General features: G+C 44.5%; 1 protein-coding gene across 2 annotated transcripts in view; it reads right to left on the bottom strand.

Moving 5' to 3' along the window:
* The window catches only part of cblb (Cbl proto-oncogene B, E3 ubiquitin protein ligase), a 94,396-nt gene that overhangs the window by 24,760 nt on the left and 50,776 nt on the right, over positions 1–18,860 (bottom strand). For both annotated transcript variants that reach the window (XM_017488891.3, XM_053687072.1), the window contains 3 exons: positions 14,990–15,146; positions 11,451–11,572; positions 965–1,102 (listed from right to left, as the gene is read on the bottom strand). In XM_017488891.3, the coding sequence (XP_017344380.1) occupies positions 965–1,102; positions 11,451–11,572; positions 14,990–15,146 (417 nt within the window). The remainder of the gene's footprint in view (positions 1–964; positions 1,103–11,450; positions 11,573–14,989; positions 15,147–18,860) is intronic.

Genomic DNA, 18,860 nt, shown 5'->3' with positions numbered 1-18,860 from the left:
ATGACATATTTTGCTGAGACTTGGCAACCCTGGTTAATGATATTAGCTCTTCAGGAAGCATGCCCTCTGTGTCAAACATAGTTGAAAAAAGGTAATAAATAAATAAAAGTCAAATTAAAAAAAAAAACCCTCTTTGTGCTGGATTACTCTAAAAAGTCACTAGCTAGTATCCTATAGCATAAGTCAAACATGATAGTCTCACATCATCATTTGGTTTGAGGCTATGCCATTATTAACGTTGTTCTTCCCCACAAAAATCTACGGTCACGAGCCGCTGCTGTTTTGTTACCTAAATGTTCAACTAAAACGTGAGACTAAATCAATAAAGTCTGAGGCACAATCTGTGAAGCATACAATACCTAGCTCAACATAACAGACTGTTCATACAGATCTCATTGATGTAAAGAGTGTCCGAATATAGTCAGGAGCAAAGAGATGATCAGACAGACAGGACTGACAGTCAGCTATTGCTGAACCCGACAGTGACGCTTTCAACTGACATCAAAAGAAAAGACACCTGTTGGAAATCAGAGAGATTTCACAGAGATCCATGGGAACGATCAATCCAATACTACAGTTGTTGTCTATAGAACGTTTGAACCGTTATGAAAATGCAACGCACGCAGCTTTGCAGCCTTACGGCTCCAGGGTCCCTGGTTTGAGCCTGAGCTTGGGTTACTGTCTGTGTGAGTCCACAGATGAAAGTATGAATATGGCGCAAAATACAGAGCCATGTGAGTAGACTCATTAGCACCCGTCGTGTGAATTACAACACCAACATCGCTTTAGCAATTGCAATTGCAGGCAAATACAACCGAGAGAGAAGTATTAAATTTGTGCAAGCACAACTTAGTACTCTTTCATAACACAGTTGTTGGGTTTTTTTTCTTTTTGTACTTGGGCTTTATAATATTCTCTCTAGAGTGTTTTGTGTGTGTGTGTGTGTGTGTGATGCAGCACTTACAAGCCTTCCCGGCAGCCATCGATGAGTGCCTGGAAGAGCGGTTTGTTGTGGGGGATGGTCTGCAGGATGTTCCCATCACCAGTGACATAGCCGATGGCCCACTGGCCCAGGCGCGTGCAGCTCAGCCGAAAGATGTAACTACAGAGAGAGAGAGAGAGAGAGAGAGAGAGAGAGAGAGAGAGAGAGAGAGAGAGAGAGAGAGGAGCCAATTTATTCCTCTGATACAGAACTGATTTCTACTATGGTAATGTTACAATAGTTTATTAATGATAAGTACATTGCGTATTCATGTCAACTTGTTAAACAAGGAAGGAATAAAACATGACAGGGTTAAGGAATAAAACAAGACCAGGTTCCCAACTCTGGTCCTGTCCTGTGCGGTTAAGGCTCTGGGTTACTGATCGGAAGGCCAAGCTGCCACTGTTGGGCCCTTGGGCAAGGCCCTTAACACTCTCTACTCCAGAGGCACTGTATAATGGCTGACCCTGCACTCTGACCCCAACTACCTAACATGCTGGGGTATGCGAATAAAAGAATTTAATTGTGCATATGTATGTGTGATCAATAAAGACTCATAATAATAATATGTTCCATCTATCCCTCCATCTCTTTTCTGTACCGCTTATCCGACACAGGAGCTTGGAGCCTGTCAAAGGGAACTCAGAGCACAAGGCGGGGGACACCTTGGATGGGGTGCCAACCCACTGCAGGACACAATTGCACACACACAGACACACACACACACTATGGACAATTTGGAAATGCCAATACAATACATGTCTTTGGGCTGGGGGAGGAAACCAGAGGACCCGGAGGAAACCCCTAAAGCACAAGGAGAACGTGGAAACTCGTCACACACAGGATGGAGCGGAAATCAAACCGAAGCCTGGAGGTGCGGGGCAAACGTGCTAACCACGGTTATAGATTTTATTTTGTTAAAAACCACCTCCACGTTTTTAAAAACTGTTTCTGATCAGCCTGTGAATGAGTAGTTACGGCCAGCGCTACTGTCAGAGTTGTGCTTTTACAGAAAATTTATCAACACCTTCTGACCGGTCAGATCTGAGAATTCAGCGACTCTCTAGTATAATGTCCGTTAAGGGAACTTTCATGTAAAGCTTTGTTTTTCAGTTGTACTCAAAAATCAATTCACCTCTAAGTGTATGGCAAGGGAGTAAACAAGTACTTAAACAAATAGTTTCCCTGATGTCAAGCAAGGAAATCACTTTTAAAGACGTAACATCTCAAATTTACCATTATTATTAAAAGTCCTGACTGCAGGTGAAAGCGAATACATATGCAATTCCACGTTTTTATAGCGTATACATGTAAATGAAATCAGTCCTGTACAAAATAAATGCATGAGTAGGGGTATATTTTTTTTTTATATAAGACAAGCAAAACTCTGTCAATTTGTAGTATTATGCGGTGAAAAACTGCAAATTGAGGGAAAATGGATTGTGCCTCTTAGCTCTGAGCTATTTAAAGACTCCTCTCAATCACCTAGCAACAAACACTTCAGATTTCACCATGCTGAACACAGAGGCATGTGAGGGGACATCATGCCATGGCTGAGCCATTCAGAGGAATGAAACACTCTATCGATGACAGAAAATGTCTTAATTCAAAAGAACAGGGTCAAAATGAGGAACAATAACAGCACGTGCTTGGCAAATCAAGGCAAGTCTCCAGCAGCAGACATGTCACAGGGCTAAATCCATAGACCAACAATGAATCAGAGTGAAATAATAGCACTTGTGGGTTTTAAGTGCTTCATATAAACAGTGGCATGTACGTTTACGGTCATGAAATGAAAAAGGTTTTCAGTTACAACTCTCAAAACACACACACTGCAAGGAATCTTTTATACTCGCACGTCTACATGCGGTCAATTACACACACTCACACACACACACCCTACACAACACATTCATTCAGGTAAATATCCAATATTGTGGTAGCAGTGCAATGCATAAATCATGCCGATACAAAACCAATGCTTCAGTTAATGTTTACATGCATGAGAATGTGGAAAAAACTGATCACAGTCACTTTGAACATGGCATGGTTACCAGTACCGGGCGGGCTGGTTTGAGTATTTGCAGAAACTGCTGATGTTCTGGGATTTTCACACACAACAGTCTCTAGAGTGTACACAGAAGGGTGCAGAAAACAAAAAGCATCCTATAAGTAGCAGTTCTATAGGATGCAGGAAGGCCTTGTTGCTGAGAGAAGTCAGGGGAGAATGATCGGGCCGGTTCAAGCTTCCAGGAAGTCGGCGGTAACGCAAAACATCCACTCTTTACTGAGCAGAAAAGCATCTCAAAAAGCACCTTGAGGAAAACGGGCTACAACAGCGGAGGTCTCCACTCCTGTCGGCTGTCCGGTTTCGGCGGGCATGAAAACGGACAACAGATAATGATCTCGTAAAAGACTCCATTATTATAGCAATTGAATTAGCTTGTTATAGTCAAATTTTGCCATGTGCTTTTGAAAATGTCTTGTGATAAGTTTATAGTGTTCTAGGACTTATAAGTTTATAGGTCTAACCAGAGACCCAAAGTTATGTCCAAAATCAGACCAAAGCAGCTCCATATTGTTCGTCATTAATGCAATAAATGATGTGTTTAAGTAGCTACATGACACACAGGTCATATTCTTGACTCGGATATGTTCAAACGTTTCTAAATCTTTACATGTTGATCGTCCGACAACACTCGGGACATCATCAAACTTGGACTGGCTCTCGGAAAACGACGCTGACAGGAGACATGTCTATGCTCAGCCAAAGCTAAGGACCAACCCCTTGTTTGAAGCAGGAGATCTAGTGCAGCCTGAATGAATGGCCTACGTGACAATAACCTCAGTGTGGTTTTCTTTCCTATAACAAAATGGCCTAATCCATTTGTTTATCCATGCAGTCTGTCTGCCATGTCGGTGTAATAAACAGCTGTCACCAACAATGGCTGGCAAAAGAGAAAACTGGGAAACTGACATGTAGGCTGTAATCTAATTCATTCACCCTAACAAACACTTGAACTCAAACTGGTCTGTGCAACACAAATACAGGAACAGGAACACTCGGCGCAATCCCTGCGTCCGAATCGGCATACTGTCTGCACTAAATAGTGCTCGAGATGAGAATTAATGTGTCCCATGAGGTAGTATTTTGAAATGAGTGTCCCAGAAGGTACCCGGGTGGTCTACTATATCCGGTAGATTCTCCAAGTGTGGATCCGTGGACACTTTTTCAGCTCATTGTTTCCGTTTGCTTTGCCGGAATCAAGAACACATTTTAGAGACGTGTAAATGAACTATGGGAAAAAATAAAAGGCATACTCTCTCGCAGGGGGAGTGAGAAAGTCCTCCCACCCAGAGAGCACGTCCAACTCCCTCGGATCCGGGCGTCGGATGGCTGTGGTGTCTTCGAGTCAAGAATCGAATAGACGGAACACTTTTCACTCGGGTGCCCCAAGACGTTCTCACTTCTAAGATGGCTAGTCTCGTTCAGCCTCGTTTATCAATTTCCTAGCCAATCCCTGTGTCCCAAGTCACATAATTATACTACGTACTAAACGTATGTACTCTTTTTGTGAAGGAAAAGTACATGCTTTTGAGTGTGTACAGTAGTAAGAGTATGCAAGTACTGGGACCTTACATACTAACATGTCATCATGATGTCTAATTACACACACAGTCACCGTCAACAAACTCCTCTCGGCATTTCAGCTTTTCTTCATTCGTTATTCCGTATATAATTTATACGGAATAGTTTATCATTCCTTTATCATCCAATCGCGACTTCGAATCCACAAGATACCACAGCCGAGCAAGGTCAGGAGCCGAGGGAGTGAAATTGGACATGCTCTCTGAGTGGGAGGACGGGCATACTCTCTCACTCCCCTGTCAAACACAGACACACTAGCAAACCATGGGTGTCGATCACGGATGAGCAGCAGTTGAAAGACGCACTTGGCTGGCTTCACGGGTCTCGGAGGAAGCATGTGTTAGTCTGTTGTATGATCGGGGAGAGCTGGCTGGTGGGAGGGAATTGGCAGAAAGTCTCAAAGGGTTCAGAAAAAAAGATCCGGCAATGTCTTAAGCAACGACAGATTCTTTAACAATTCCCTTCACATTGGTTATAACGTCTGAACAGCACTCGACTCTTAACTCTCTTCATGGTACGGCATTACTGACAGCTAAGGTCAGCGCGTCTGCTTGAATTAAACCCTCTTGCACCTACCTTCTTGTTGAGATTTGTTTAGGCAGGAAAGAACGCATGAATCACACTTAAGCACGGACCAAAACAACTGCTTTGTCAGAATCTGTGAGGTGGTCTCGGTCCAAATGAAGCACAGTGCAGTAAAAACATACTGTAACTTGGCCCTGATTCAATCTAACTACAGATAGTGAACCAAACATAATGTGTATTCATGGTGGTGGGAGGTATATTTCTAAGATTCAAGCTGTTAAACTGACACACGAGGAGCAAACTGAGCTAGAAGATAGAGCTGGAGTGCTGCAACAATATCTTTTTGTCACCCTTTAAAAAAAAAGAAATGAAATGCTGGATTTAACCAGCTAAAATCACTTGATTCAGTTATTGTGTTCTTTGTGCTTAGTAGAAAGTGGAACAAATCCAGTCTGTGGGCTGTAGATAAAGAATTGCTTTAAATGCACAGTTCTGACATTGTTACCCTGAAACAAAATAGAATCGAGTCATAGCGTGCACGCCTATAACCAAACGCTCATACTTTTCATTTGCCCTGTGCCTTTCGTAAGCGCTCTCGTATAACCTAGGGCACGGTAACTGTAAAGTCTATGGAGAATTCGCTCTCTCGTTATTATGTTGTTGAAAACGATGAGTTTATTTCAGCAGCTTGTTTCCATTCCATCAAGTGTAGCCTCCAGAGTTTGGCCTATTCTCTGGCACATGACTTAGTTATACGCTGTGTCTATCAGGCTCTCTGTTATTTATATAGCAGTTTGGTTTGTTCAGCGTATAAACCAATCTAATCCTGTTTACACTGTTTAACGATTCGAATTCACTATTACACGACAAATTGTTACACACAGGCTTAATAAGAGGCGGAGCGTCGCCTCGACGTTCAGTCTGATGTGCCGTGGTGTTACGCCACAGGAGGTTTCGGAATAATTCGATTAGCGCTTATGTGCCACGCTTTAATCTTGTCTGCTGCTTTTTAACCTTCGGGTTTTATTTTCACTCCTCGTTGACTTTCTTCGCATGTTCCGCTCGAGCTGAGCCTGCCTCTGTTCCATCTGTGCAGAGAAAGCTCCGAGCTAATAACATCATCTACGCACCACGCACCGCGCCTTATACGCCGCACGTTTCTCTATCGTCTTCATTTTATCTCGTTATGTGCGTGCTCCTTTTGCTTGAATCACTTCGAATTTGAACGAGGTTTCGCTGAAACAATAGGGCGCGGACCATGCAGACGGAGACATACGGAAATGTCCCATTAAACAAGACTGTGTATTCTTTCGCGCGAGTCAATAAGCGATGAGTCTGAATAGAAACAGAATCCCGAATGGGTACACGAGTATGTTTGCACTGCTCTATAATCTATAATTCAGTTTATTGAGATGCGTATTGTTCTTCCGAGCATTACAAGTGTCTTGGTACTGGGACAGACAGAGAAAGAGAAACAATAGACAAATGAACAGTCATTATCTCTCTCTATACACTGTGTAGGCTACAATGGTTTTGGTTTAATTAAATGGGCTGAGAGGTATTGCACTGTGGACAGCAGGAGACCTGAAGCTTCAGGAGGTAGGAGGAGATCTAAAATCTGGGACCAACAACTCAGGCTAATAAGCCCATTCCCTAAAGCCTGCTTCTGAGAACGGGCAGAAAGGAGTTTCTGGATGACTGGGACGTTAGCAGAGTGTTAGCTCTATGAAGACTGTCTATCGAACAAGTATGTGGGGAAGTAAACTGTGAGTTGAAATGGGTAGGAGGGGTCTGTTCAAATCAGTCTGCAGGGAGCATTGATGAAGATGATAGTGTCTAGAATTGCATCATATCGGTGATGTTGAACAGGGTATTTTAAAGGCAGCAGATTATCCGAATGAAAATTTTTTTTGATGTGGCCGAATTGCAGCCCAAAAAGATGTCAAATCAAGTTTCTGATTATGACCATGTTTACATGGACTGCAATAATCTAATTATTGACCTTATTCTGAATAAGACAATATTTATAAGATAATATTGTGATTAAGGTGTTTACATGAGTCGTGTTTAGAATATTCCTTTCATGTTCAGGTTTTACGTTATAGAACATGGATTGATTAACAGCACACGTCATTACGTCTCCACGCCACGCCGTCCGACATTCCCTCCAGAATTTCACGTATCAGCGTACAGTTCGTCTTCGTTATGGTACCGTATACAGTTTTGGGGGTTTTATTTGATATTTTCCAAACGCTTCAAGTGGATTTAATTATTTATCATGCTGTACGTGCAAACAGACGACTGCTTGAAGCCGTGGGCTGCGTCTGAAACCTCATACTTACCTACTATATAGTAACCGAAATACATGTGCTTCTCCTACTATATAGTAGGCGAGTACGCGGTTTAGGACGCAGCCGTGCTCTATTGTCTGCCGTCAAACGGTTGAGCACTGCCGTGTGTGTGTGTGTGTGTGTCCGGTCACAAAATGCGGTGAAACTGCCACACGACGTTAATAACAATATTTGAGGTGTGTACGTGTCTATAATGCACTTCAATAATGTGACTAAAATACGCATACGCCACATGCCTTAATTCAATTTGTGTTTACTTCGAGTATGACTTTAGTCGGATTAAGGTCATCAATAATTGCTGTTTACATGCTAGTTTCTTAATCTGAACATCATCTTAATCGGGTCAATATCGGATTATTGTAAACGTACTGTATAACACACTGACACCGCAACTTTAAGAAGCCATATATGTATGTATATATAATTTCACTATAAGCTGCCTTCCTGTGATTTTCTCCTTTTACACTTTCAGAGGTAGGAAGCTGTTAAAATTCAACTTTGCTCCTGGTTGAGATTCATCTGAACATAGCAACATATTCCCGTTAGTACATTTCAGAACTGCGTACAGTAGAAACTGACTTCACTCCCGTAGAAAACTTTATCTGGATTATCTGGAACAGCAGGTGAGGCAGTGAAATCTTTACCTGACAGCTGGTGGAGGCATAACTACGTATTAGAAAAGCAGGGACTATTCATAGATTATAAATGTGCACTGTGAAACGATGGCGTGTGTTCCAACATGACATGCCTTACTCCAACTTCACAGACTCTCAGCGGCCCTTCACTGCTGTCTCACTCAGTGGCGGTACGCTAACAGTCTGCTGTCCAAAAAGCTGAATTCGTCTCATCTTTAGCGTCCCTTCACTCGCTCTACTTCCTTTTATTCCAACATATTTGGTGACACTGGTTTCTCTGTCATCGGTCTATACTTCCTCTAATACTCCATGAAAAACTGTCAGGAGCAGAGGCTCATCTCAACATCTCATTCTTTGAATTTCATGCTGGAAATCTCGTTATCGCTGTAATCCATCACTCTCCTGACTCCCTCAGAAACCTCAAATAAGAACTGGACATCCTCCTGAGTCTCTTCTCTTCTGATAGACACACACAGACACAAAGATAGACATGGACAGACACAGAGACAGAAACATAAACAGGCACAGAAACAGAGACACACAAACAAACCCACACAGACGGAGACACAGAGACAGACAGACAGACAGGCACAGAGAGACAGAAAGACATAGATGCTGAGCTAGACACACAAAGCCACACAGACAGCCACGAATACAGACGCACGCAGAGACAGAGACGCGCGCACACAAACACACAAACACAGTCACAAATACAGAGACGCACACACACAGAAACGGAGACATGCACGCACACACACACACACACAGAAACAGAGACACACACGTACACAGAGATGGTCACAAATACAGAGAAAATACAGAGACACGCACATAGACAGAGCCACACAAAGACACACAGAGACACACAGACAGACACACACAGAGAGTCACAAATACAGAGATGCACACAGAGACAGAGGCACACACAGAGACAGAGATGGTCACAAATACAGAGAAAATACAGAGACAGAAACACATACACACGCAGACAGACACACAAAGAAAATGGAGACAGACACAGACAGAGACAGACACACAGGCAGACACACGCGCGGACAGAGACAGACACACAGGCAGAGACAGACACACGGACAGAGACAGACACACGGACAGAGACAGACACACGGACAGAGACACACGCGCGGACAGAGACACACGCGCGGACAGAGACACACGCGCGGACAGAGACACACGCGCGGACAGAGACACACGCGCGGACAGAGACAGACACACAGGCAGAGACACACACACGGACAGAGACAGACACACGGACAGAGACAGACACACAGGCAGAGACACACGCGGACAGAGACAGACACACAGGCAGAGACACACACACGGACAGAGACAGACACACAGGCAGAGACACGCACGCAGACAGAGACAGACACACAGGCAGAGACACACGCGGACAGAGACAGACACACGGGCAGAGACACACGCGGACAGAGACAGACACACGGGCAGAGACACACACACGGACAGAGACAGACACACGGGCAGAGACAGACACACGGGCAGAGACAGACACACGGGCAGAGACAGACACACGGGCAGAGACAGACACACGGGCAGAGACAGACACACGGGCAGAGACAGACACACGGGCAGAGACAGACACACGGGCAGAGACAGACACACAGGCAGAGACACACACACGGACAGAGACAGACACACGGACAGAGACAGACACACGGACAGAGACAGACACACGGACAGAGACAGACACACGGACAGAGACAGACACACGGACAGAGACAGACACACGGACAGAGACACACACGCGGACAGAGACAGACACACAGCTGCTGTTGTTCTTCAGTAGTTCGGTATATGCATGTAGCGAATGAAAAACAGTTCAGCATGACCACCTGCTGTCTTCCATTTTCTTCTGTTTGTTTTTCTCATCCAAGCGCACATCCAACAGCAGTTGCCTCCACCGTTACCCCCCAGTCTTTTTCTTTTACTGCTCAGTTATTAACCGCCTCCATGTCCGTGTTCACACGCAGACACGGGTCTCCTGTGTATAAAAATCCAGTTCTGACTACCTCAATGAAGAAATGCTCCAGTGTAGTTGAACCTCATCTACATCCACAGTAGTGTGCGTGTTTGCGCGAGAGAGAGAAATTAGCACAGATTAACAAAAAAAATTCAAAAGCCCAGTACTGAGAAAAGTGAAGGACACTTGTTGAGGCGGTCAATAGCGGTTATAAGAAACATCATTTCATAGAACGCTTTCATGAATATTCATTTTCAGACAAAAGTAGTATTAATTTAAGTCATTCTTGAGACCACCCCAGTATTTGAATGTGGCATAAAACGACAAAGGCGGCTTTAACATTCCAAGACATTCCTTCGTGTCTGTTTCATTCTAGGACCTTTACAGTAATAGTTTTTGCAACTAAATTTGCGTGAAAATAAATAAACAAATAAATGTTTTGTGGAAAAGTTCCACGTTTTAGACTTGCATTGTAAGCGCGTTTCAGCATTGTTTGTCATTCAGTTCAGGGAAACATGTTGAAATTATTGTCTGTGGTAAACGTATACACTACAGATGCGGGGGATATAGAATAGGCTGAGAAACGCTGGCGTATTCCTTATACACTACTGAAGCTCGTACTGTTTGTCTGTAGCCCTGACCTCAAACTCGTAGAGGAGAGGGGAGGGGAGGGGAGAAGAGGAGAGGAGAAGAGAGGATCTGTTTCTGTTCATCTCTTCACCCCCTGTAATTAGCTAACGGCTCTGCCCAGCCCTCTCGCTCAGCAGCCGTCTGCCAGAGAGAATGAAAAAACAGCTGCTTGAGCAGCATGCTACACAGCAGATGGCACATCGATTACAGCTTCCAACTTTAACACACACACACACGGTTACTTCCCCATAGATCCTCCCCCAACCCATAGAGACTAAGTACTAGCATTGTTCCTATGTTGGCAGTGTTGGTCCAGTGGTTAAAGGCTCTGGGTAACTGATCAGAAGGCCAGGAGATCAAGCCCCAGCACTGTCAAGCTATCACTGTTGGGCCCTTGGGCAACGGCCTTAACGCTCAATTGCTCAGTTGTATAATATGAGATGAATGTAAGTCGCTCTGGATAAGGGCGTCTGACAAAATGCCGTACATGTAAATGTATAAATGTATGTCTAGTCATGAATGTGCAGTGTTCTTTTAGGTCTCCACTGCTCTCACAATTCTGATTCCTCATCACAAGCCTGATGAATCCACCCCTGTTGAGCCGGAACAATGCTGAAGTACCGAGCCGTATCGAGAGGAACACTTAGAAGCGTGATGGAAAGCGTAGAGCTGGTCGTACCTGCCCGGCTTGTTGATGTACTTTTGCAGTCGCGCCTTCACCTCGTCGTATGTCAGGAACGCCATGTAGCCTGGGTGAGTCACAGCCAAGAAGTTCCAGTTCCTCAGAATTGATCCCCAGGGCTGCAAAGAGAGAGGAACAGAGAAGAAAAAAAAAAACGTAAGCAGAGAGACGGAGGCGTCTGGCTAAGCAGAGTCTGCTATTTTACACGGTGCTGGGAATCTGATGCCGAGTGACGAAGGAGTCGCCCAAGGTCATGCGAGCAGGGCAAAATATTCATTCAGAATTTCAGAACCGTTCATCAATGGGGGAGGCGGATTTGGGTTGTTAAGGCTCGCAGTAATGATCAGTCAGCACCACAGTCTCCTTAAACAGAACTCACATAATGACTACTGTTCCTTGCCACAGATCTCCGACAGTGCTGGCTCATCATATCAACTCTGTTCAGTGTCCTGCTGCCTGCTGATCAATAAGGAACCACGGATCATTTATAAAAAAAAAAAAATAAAAATAAAAAAAGCCACCATTCATTTAAAGAGCCTCAAACCAGACTACTGTATCTTTCTCCTCCAAGCTATAATTTACATTTGACCTTAAGTGGAACGGAGCTAAGGCCAAGGAGAAGCGGAAAAACGTAGTCATTCTGAAGCTGGTTGAAGTGCGGTTGAGTCTAGGCCTGTGCAATAAAATAAATAAAAATCATATTTCCATACTATTGGTTTTATAACTAACAAAATACTCATTTAAAGACAACAGAAAAAGGAATTAGAACCTTTCGGAGAAGGGTGTGGCGAGTGTGAAAATGACATCACATTATTGTGTAATGTTACTTTTCCCTGTCTGTGAAATCGGAAAACATTTCGAGGCGGCTTTTCATTGATGCGCATGGATTCTGCTGAATACTGTATGAGCGGGTTTGGTTTCACTAATGTTTCACGTCTACTAAAATAAACGATTTAACATCACATTTTAACCTGCGAGTAACAATTAAGTTGAGTGGTGTCATGACAATGATACTGATGACAACAGCAATATTCTCAGCAAATTGTATTGTGCGTGTGTGTGTGGAAGTTATTGCAATATTGATGTCATAGCTCGTATTTGTTTGCTTGAGCTGTGAAGTCTACCAGGATCTGTGACTGGGTAGAGCCGAGGTCATGTGAGGAAACAGAAACAGGTAGAGAGCCCAGTGCGGGTGATGAGAGAAACCTCTGAGAAGCATGATGTGAGATTTGTAACGCAACGGAAAATCAATGCCATGTCTCAGAGACACCGTTTCTCTGCAGCGTCAATTTACAGGAATCTTCAGTAAAACGAGCTGAACTCTGACCACAACGTGTGGCTTGTCATTAACACACAGAGCCTAAAGCCCTGAGAGAGGGGGGGGGGCAGAGGGGGGGGGGGGGGGGAGAGAGACAGTGAGAGAGAGGGAGAGTGAGAACGAGTGAGAGAGAGGGAGAGAGAGAGGGGGAGGGAGGGAGAGAGAGAGAGAGAGAGAGAGAGAGAGAGGGGGAGAGAGAGAGAGACGGTGAGAGAGAGGGAGAGAGAGGGGGGAGAGAGAGAGACAGATAGAGAGAGAGAGAGAGAGAGAGAGAGAGAGACGGTGAGAGAGAGGGAGAGAGCGAGGGAGAGAGAGAGGGGGGGGAGAGTGAGACAGAGAGAGAGAGAGAGAAAGAGACAGTAAGAGAGAGAGGGGGAGAGAGAGAGAGAGTGAGAGAGAGAGAGAGAGAGAGAGAGAAAGAAAGAGAAAGAGACAGTGAGAGAGGGGGGGGGGGGGAGAGAGTGAGAGAGAGAGAGAGAGAGAGAGAGAGAGAGAGAGAGAAAGAGACAGTGAGAGAGAGGGGGGGAGAGAGAGAGTGAGAGAGAGAGGGGGGAGATAGAGGGGGAGAGAGAGTGAGAGAGAGAGAGAGAGAGAAAGAGACAGTGAGAGAGAGAGGGGGGAGAGAGAGAGAGAGAGAAAGAGACAGTGAGAGAGAGGGAGGGAGGGGGGGGGGGGAGTGAGTGAGAGAGAGAGAGACAGTGAGAGAGAGGGGGGAGAGAGAGAGAGAGAGAGGGGGAGAGAGAGAGTGAGAGAGGGGGGAGAGAGAGAGAGAGAGAGAGAGAGGGAGAAACTGATGCTTTCTGAGCAGAATTGGGTGCAATTCTGAACAGCTGAAATGAGTCGTTAGTAATTCTAGACTTTACTTCCTGTACTAATCTACGTAGGTTTGTAACAAAAATCCCCGCCTCTGGTCTTTATTGGCTACTCGCGAACACATGGAGCTGAAACTCGTTATGGTAGTGGGCGTTTCCTTTTTGAAATGCACTGACTGCGGTAGACCAATCACAACACACTGGGACATCTGACCAATCAGAGCAGAGTATGTTCTCTGAAAGGAGTTTAGAATGAATCCTTCAGAACGGATCATTTAACGAGTCGTTTGTGACACTGAGGGGAAAAAGGTAACGCTGCAGTTTTAAATGATGAGCACATTAAAAAGTGTTTTTGACCTTGGATGTATGTAAATCTATTGTAGGAGACCTTTAAAACAAAATTAGGCACGTTTCAAAACCATAATAGATGCACTTTAATGCTCTCGTTCTATCCTCTCTATAGTAACGGCATTTTTTGTAGTGTCAGGGTGCAGAGTTCTCGGTAAGGGGACATGTTATCGTGGGGGGAAAAAAAAAAAAAACAGAGGCTGGTGAGGGACCGAGTGTTTACAGGTGCTATAATGTAAATAACTTAGAAGAATTTGTTTCACAGGCATTTCACAACAAGACCTGTAACTCTGAATCCATTAAAAAGACGTGGAGCTCTTAAATAAATGACATTTTTTAATAGAAAACGTAGAAGAAAAAGAAAAGGAAAAAAAACGTCATGACGTGCTGTTATGGGAAAATAAGCTACTTCAGAGTGATACCGCATCACCCATCATTTACCATTTCCATACGACTTCGCGTCCCATCATTCTCAAGTACACGGGTAATCGACGCGACCTGTTTTTCTGTAAAGATGATTCATGTGTGTGTAACAGAGGGATTCCTCGCTAAGCCGCCCACAGCGGAGAGAGAAAGCGAGTGAGAGAGGGGGCGAGTGATAACCTCAGTGGTGCTCCCCACTTTTGGAGCTCTGCTTTCCCACATCACCCATATCCAGAGCAACCAGACTGTGGTCACTGACTCATACTGTGACACCCCGGGGTGCAGGGGGGGGGGATGGGGTTACATGTTATGATGGATTTTAAGTATCTGCAGCTTTCACAAGCGAGATAGCCCTTTTTTTTTTTTACTACTTTTTGTAATCCACCCCCATGGGGGACCTTAAGGGGAAGGAGAGTGACAAAAAAGGGGAGGAGATCCCTTAGTTTCACTTTCACTCTGACTGCAACTCTGCCACGAGCCTCTGACATTTCAACTGACATTTAAATATTACCCAGAAAATGATCTGCTCTTTGATATGAAAACATGATACAACGTGACCTCTGCATACGTTTTATTACCTACTATAAAAACGTTGGATGAGTCGGTGTCAAAGCGTGTTGGTTAAAGAAGAGTACCTGGAACAGACGTGTGAAAATGTCAAACTCAAAGACTGAGATGTAGTCGTTGCAGGTGAGGTCGATGGTGGACTTGAGGGCCATGGCCTCCAGGCCTGAGCTGATGGGATGCATCTCGTGAAGGCACTGGCGAAACACTTTCCATGGCACTATTGTCCTGCAGAACGTACACACACACACACGCAAACACTTGACATTTCACTGATAAACCAATCAGCATGACTTTACCTTTTCTAGCAAAAGTGCTGCTGTTCGAAAGCAACATCAGCGTGGTATTTTTAGGTCTGACATCCGCGTGACGCGGGCAGCCGTCAGAGAGCACACGACTGTCTTGACATTTTAATCGAGAAAATAAACTGGAGAACGGAAGTGCCACCATGAAAGTGAGAGAGAGAAGTAGAGACAAAACACATCTCTCCCACACACTGAACCGTCTCCCTTTGTGCACATGGATTCTGAGGTGTAGCACCTTACTTATGTGGCGTTTAGGCACGGGAACACACATCGCACACAACCAGGCAGTCAAAGTGTGAGACTACGGGTATGATACGTACACCGACCCGGACCTGTCGTGGTGAAGGAATAAAAGGTCAAAGCAACATCGTCCGATGCCGACAGAGAGGATGTGACCGTCCATACTAAATAATACTGCAGGCAGAACGGCCAAGATAACTCAGCATTTTTGGGGAAAGATAAGACAAAGACAAAGAAAGCCAAGTTCCTCAGGACACGCACACACACACACACACAGTTGCACACTATTGCAGCCATAGATAGTCATAGACTAGTGACTTACATATCACTAAATACAGAAACGAAAAATAGAAAATGCAAAGAAAAGAAAGGAAAATAAGAACGATCATCATCACCATCATCGTGTTTTCAGGATCTTTCGCATATCTAAAACATACAGGTTGAGGAATTTTATTCAGTAACACACGCCTGCTTTTAAAACTGGAAACAACTAATGCGTGAACTTATATATATATTAAAAAAAACTTATATATATATATTTTTTTTTTAATTAAAAGTCTTTTTTTTTTTTTTTTTTTTTAAATGTTTCATTATTGAGGAACCAAATCATTTGACATGACTGGCAGCCTGCATGTGGCTGTTGGAGCTCAGAAGGAAAAGGTTACGGTTTCTTTAAACTACTCCTAAATATTTATATATCCATCCATACATCTTCTATACCGCTTACTCCTTTTCAGAGTCACGGGGAACCTGGAGCCTACCCAGGGAGCATGGGGCACAAGGCGTGGTACACCCTGGACAGGGTGCCAATCCATCGCAGGGCACAATCACCTACACACTCACACACCCATTCATACACTACAGACACTTTAGACATGCCAATCAGCCTACCATGCATGTCTTTGGACTGGGGGAGGAAACCGGAGTACCCGGAGGAAACCCCCGCAGCACGGGGAGAACCTGCAAACTCCGCGCACACACAGGGCCTCGGTGGGAATCGAACCCCCGACGCTGGAGGTGTAAGGCCAACGTGCTAACCACTAATTATACATGACAGTAGTGTGATCACACTATTACTAGCTCTGAGGTATTTGCACTGATTTCAGTATTCGAGTAGAATAATAAAGAACACTATGCCTATACCGAACCCCAAACTTCATCTCGGGAACTCTGTTCCTACTCTTGGTTCCGTTTCTTTGCCGTCTTCATGTGGCTGGGGATGAGTCAAATGTCTCCACAAGATCCAATCTGTCAAGCACTCCTATCTTTATAACAAGCCCTGTAAAGAGACGAACACACACACTCTTTGAACCCCGCCCACCCTTTTATTGCATTGTCATCTTCACACTTAATTTTGATTAGCGGCCATTAAACACCTAACCCCCTCTCTGAACACATCCGAAGCCCATCGCTCACACGGTGCTTTGTGTTTTTAGAGTTTTAAACACTCTCACACACTCATCCCCTTAAGCACTTGGCCAACAGCCTTCCATTAACACCGGGCACCTCTAACCTACAAGCACAGAATTGCCCGTGTTCAGCAAAAGAACGCTGGCGGACCTCTCTCTCTCTCTCTCTCTCTCTCTGTGTGTGTGTCGCTGTCTCTTGATCTGTCTACGTCTCCGTCTCTCCCAGCGGAAATCATTTCCTCTGTTTTCGGGGAGGTGGTTGTGGAATAGGCCACAGTCAGCAGTACAGGCAGAAGTAGTGGAAGGATCTGAAAGTGCTGCATGTGAGGCTTGGAGCTCGCCATTTCCTTCAGACGCGCGTGCTGTTCTGCGAAAGGAGGCGATATGGAGCAAAGGTGAAGCACGAGAGATGTTTTGTAACCAGAGACGTGTTTAACTGGAAAATAAATTCCCCGGACCCTTGCAGTATGGATTTAATGCATGTAGAAAATAATCAGTCGCGGAACTTTATCCGATTGGCGTTGGCGTTATTTAGAGATGAACTCGGTTTGGATTAAACTTTTTGACCGGGTTTAAAAAAAAAAAAAAAAAAAAAAAAAAAAAACTAATAATAACTATAAAAGCTCAATAATAAATATAGCTTTGATAATGGTGGGTTGTGATTTCCATCACTGTAACTAAAGGGTTAGGGGTAGGGAAAACTGGGGACAGTGGTAGCTCAGTGGTTAAGACATTGGACTTCAAATCCCAGCACCACCAAGCCGTCACTGCTGGGCCCTTAACCCTCAACTGCTCAGCTGTATAAATGAGATATATGTAAGTCGCCCTGGATAAGGGCGTCTGCCAGATGCCATAAATGTAAAATGATGAGCTTGGGCCCTTGAGCAAGGCCCTTAACCCTCTCTGCTCCAGGGACGACCCTGCGCTCCGACCCCAACCTCCTTACATGCTACATACGTCCTTCACAAAACCCACTATGAGAACTACCTTATTTTAAAAAAAAAAAATTTGTAAACGTTGGGGAAAGTGAAAAGGCAGATGAAAGCGCAGTCATGTAGCACTTTTACACCCAGCACCCAGTATGTTTACATGGACAACAATAATCAGACATTAATCCGATTAAGACGATACTCTGATTAAGAAACAGCGATTACTGATTACTTTAATCCGGCTAAAGTCCTACTCAAAGTAAACGCTAATCAAATTAAGACATGTGGAGTATTTGTATTTCGGTCGCATTATTGGAGTGCATTACAGACATGTACACACCTTAAATCACGCTATTTTAATAGGGCTTTAATCGCTACGTGGAACATATCAATTTGATTTATTATAATAACTACAGCTAGCCATCGAAAGCAGTCTACCCGTTTTGATAGATGACCGCTATGAGCAGGAAGCTAGCATTGCACTCACTGGCGAGAACTGATTCTCTACTGAACAAAACCGAACTGCAATCTTCAGTAGCAGTCTCTAATAAACAGTTCCACTGAGCACGACAGAAAACCCAGGCTGGCACATCCACGTAAAACCAAACTGTGAGTAAAAAGCTCATCAGACTTTTCCTCACAACTTCCCTGCTTGTTGTACTGTTAGCGTTAGCATTCTGTGTGGAAACTGACTGCAGCTATGTTATGGGTTAAAAAGTCGACGAAGGATGAAGGACGCTCTGGTTTCGGATGACTATCTGTACCGTGCTTATATTTACAGCACGTAGCAGACGCTCTAACCCCCTGACCCGCGGAGGTGCTTTGTAGGCGCCATCAAAAACACATTCTCGTGCTAGTTCAAAATCAAGTCATGAGCTCGACGACGACGACGACATCGGGCTCGATCTGGACACCGCCAAGAGCTGTCAAATGCCGAGACAAGATTAAGAAAGGAAGGGGAGTCGGAAACGGTCCACGTCTCAAACGAGCGCGTGAAGGAGAAGCAGCTCTGTAATCAAATCGCTCAAGGCAGACTCGCGTGCTAAGAGGGGCTGTTTA

This window comes from Ictalurus punctatus, chromosome 16, assembly GCF_001660625.3.
Source record: "Ictalurus punctatus breed USDA103 chromosome 16, Coco_2.0, whole genome shotgun sequence".
NCBI lineage: Eukaryota > Metazoa > Chordata > Actinopteri > Siluriformes > Ictaluridae > Ictalurus > Ictalurus punctatus.
The sequence above is the reverse complement of the archived record's forward strand: the minus strand, read 5'-3'. Positions and strand labels throughout refer to the sequence as shown.